This window comes from Triticum urartu, chromosome 6, assembly GCF_003073215.2.
Source record: "Triticum urartu cultivar G1812 chromosome 6, Tu2.1, whole genome shotgun sequence".
NCBI lineage: Eukaryota > Viridiplantae > Streptophyta > Magnoliopsida > Poales > Poaceae > Triticum > Triticum urartu.
In genome coordinates, this window is record NC_053027.1 from 319,907,226 (window position 1) to 319,910,621 (window position 3,396).

Sequence of the window (3,396 nt, forward strand, 5' to 3'; positions counted from 1 at the left end):
CCTGCTCCGTTGGTGGCCAATTCCACCTCAGTCCATCTTTCTCCCTCCTACGCTCCCATGCATGTCAGCTTTACCACATGCAACGACCTCTACCCTAGTAGTAATATTTTTTTACGCGATACCGTAGTACTAATAATCACCCACACATGCCAGCATCAACACTGAAGGATTCTATTTAAAGATAAACAAAAGAGACTGCAGTGTTTTGAAGAAAATTTGCATTACGTCTAACCAAATGAACTTCTTGGTTAAGTATGAATTTGGTGTGAGGACGTGTGTGAGCCCCAAGGGAAGCAGAGGCCCCTGCAGGCTTTCCCAAGCGCATTGTTCGGAATCAGATCGAGGACCACCGGCCACAATCCACAAGGTGATACGCCCGCGCATCGGCGTAGCAACAACTACTAGCAAGCATTGGCCGGCCCCTGCCTGCCGTGCCTGGACCATCCCAAACTGGCGCCGGTTCTTGGAGCAGTGCACGACCGTGTCTCCCCTGCCCCATGCACTTTACCACCCTCCACCCACACGGACTCGCACGAAATAACATGGTGATCGATGCAGCAGAATCCGTGACCCAGGATCGCACGGCTGGCCGTGCTTCTTTTTGAAATCGCAAATTTCGTACACCTCAGGCCCCAGCCATCATAATTGAGGTTTCATTGCTTAGTGTGTGTTTTTTTTGTTTGAGACAACAATAATGGCGCTGCTTAGTTAGCGACGGTGCAGAGAAAGGCCCAATGATGGGAGGAGAAAGCTGGGGGGGAACAAAACAAAAGGCCGGGGTCCATCCACGACGAGGCGCAACGGGGCTCTGCCTGGTGGGGCCCCCGTGGACGGACTTGAGTGAGAGGCTGCAGGGGAACGGGAGGCAGCGCCGGCACCGTCTCCCAGTCCAGGCCCAGGAGGATTCAGAACCCCCACCGCTCCATTATCATTGTACCGTCGCTTTGACCGCTGGTCTCCTCCCTTTCCCTTCGCCTCATCATTCGTCGGCGTCCAGCCAGCTCCCTCACTCTCTTACTCTGATGGCCGGCCGGAGTTTTGCCGACGGGGGTGGGGTGCAGCTCCCTACCTTCGAGTTCACCTCACAGCGCCTGTGTGCACAACTTTTTTTTTTGAGAGAGTAGTCCATCCAAGCTCACATTTCTGTCACATCGCATCGACTTCAGTCGATGACCACTTTGCAGTTACGATTTTTTTTTTCCAAAATCCGTAGTGATGATACACGCCAAGAAAGAGTGTAAGAAACACCATTTTTTAGCAGCAGAAACACTTATATTTTGGGCCCTAAATTGCACAAACTAACAAGGCCCAGTTAACACGAATTGGCCCAACCAACCCAGCATTTACACAGCCTGGCCCTGAAATTGGCCCAGGTAAGATGGACGCCGCAACGTTAGCTGTGTCTGCCTCAGCGATTTACAGCTCCATTATTCATCTGCACCGAGGTTTCATGATCCGGTGACTCTCAGCAGTTTCTTGCTGCTTGCTAGCTTCATGACGAAGAATAAGGGGCGACGCCAAGGAATGGTTCAAGCGCTGCCAGATGATGCCTGAGGAAGGTGTATACGGACTCGGTGCTCACCGCCACTATCCGGGCGACCATGCCAGTTCCCTGCAGCAACCGAAAAACAGATGTTGTCACGTGTTCTGTCGAGCCAAGCACGCGCAATTAGCTGTGGTTCTAGAACTTCAGGAAGAAGGAGCGGCAGCTAACCGTGCGACCAAATGGACTGCAAGAGGCAACGAGCGGGGGGCTCTGGGGTTGTACGGCCTGTGGCCTTGCGGCGTAGCGGCCTCCACCAGAGGTGGGAGGACGCAGTTGTACAGACATCATGTTCTTTACTTCGTCTTGCATCTGATCTTGTATGTGCTTCAACTTTGGCCTGCAAAGGGAATCCTCAGCAACATGGTTCACATTCAGGCAGCCAGGCTCCTAGTAGGGACAGGTTGCCATGATTTCACAGGATCCAAAAAAACTGACAGAGTATGATTACTGAGAACTAGTACATTTATGTTTCTTTACAAGAGCATTAGCAAATTTTATGTTAACTTGGAGTACGAATAGCCTTGACTTGACATACTAGGAACCAGGTGCAGTTCTACAGTGTAACAATTGCCAAACACTAAGTCAGGGAACCTCTGGCCCAGTAGAAAAAGAAACGACAAGCAAAAGGACATCTGTCGTATTCTATACTGTTAGTTTTTGTATCAGATCACAATGATGACTGGAGAAGAAAGTAGTGCTCATTGACTGAACTGATATATGCATAATTGTACATTCATGCCTTTCAGTGCAGCCTCCAACTAATTCTTGCCTAAGACTTTGTTAAACTTAACTAGGCAGTTCATAAGCTATTCTTCTCATTGTCATATCTGTAGAGGTCTAAGAGAAATATACGTATCACTGCCAGATGAACTTACCCCAATAATACAACCATTGCAACGACGTTATATTCCTGCATCCGCTCAGCAATAGTACAATCGGAGCCCTGTTCCAATAGAACCTGTTCAGGCATGAAAAGGTATCATTGCATGATGTTGAGGTTAAGTAACGATTCAAACGGAGATGAATATAACTTAATCTGGCACATGCTAGGAGAAAGGCACAAGTTCACACCGAGTCAATAAACAGAGGCTGATACTCTTCCAAAAGAATGTGGTTAACACTCTTGTAGGAGTTGAAGTCCCATTTTTCTCCACTCTCATACCGGCCACTTGTAAACCAATCTACAATGACCAAGTTAGAATCCCCGGATACGTGAAACACTTGCTTCTGGTAATATCGAGCGGTTGAGAAGCAGGTTACGGGATCTGGAATAACTGCAAGCAGTGCATCTTTTCCAACTGTTGCCTACTGCATGTAACAAATTATTGTTATATTTGTAAGAATTGAAGCAGTCACCTTAGAAATTGAGGGCCAAGGTGTATCAATTTCCTTTAAAGAAACATTACCTCTAGTACCTGCTCAGAACATTTTGAACCCACAGCCTTGTAAACCTACACATGTACTTGGCGATTAGGAAACAAACAGAGACTTGCTGGGGAATTAGCTATTAAGTTCAAAATTGGCAACTGCTAACCATACCAAGAACTGAAGCATTTCACAAACTGCTAACCATACCAAGATTTTTTTTGTTAATTTGTCTAGTAAACAGTAGCCAGTTTCCTACATGGGTCTGTCTAGGACACATCTAGAGATGTGACTCTGTTTGTGGTCTATTTTTTTGTCCTTGTTTTTTTTGTTTCTTATTGCTGCATTATATATTTGTGGGAGCTTAGATGTGACATTCTTAAAAAACATCTAGATGTGAATTAGACAAACTGTTCCTACATTGATAAATAACTTAACACCACGAAGTTATACATACTTCTTTGGGGGGGGGGGGGGGGGGGGGT

The 3,396-nt window shown here is 46.9% G+C and overlaps 1 protein-coding gene across 1 annotated transcript in view; it reads right to left on the reverse strand.

Moving 5' to 3' along the window:
* Nucleotides 1–1,233: 1,233 nt before the first annotated feature.
* Nucleotides 1,234–3,396, reverse strand: part of LOC125516757 (urease accessory protein D-like) — a 111,357-nt gene continuing 109,194 nt past the window's right edge. Inside the window, exons 2-6 of the mRNA XM_048682079.1 lie at nt 2,953–2,997; nt 2,618–2,851; nt 2,422–2,504; nt 1,715–1,883; nt 1,234–1,612 (exon numbers count right to left, since the gene is read on the reverse strand). Coding sequence (XP_048538036.1) covers nt 1,493–1,612; nt 1,715–1,883; nt 2,422–2,504; nt 2,618–2,851; nt 2,953–2,997 — 651 coding nt within the window. The 3' untranslated portion in view covers nt 1,234–1,492. The remainder of the gene's footprint in view (nt 1,613–1,714; nt 1,884–2,421; nt 2,505–2,617; nt 2,852–2,952; nt 2,998–3,396) is intronic.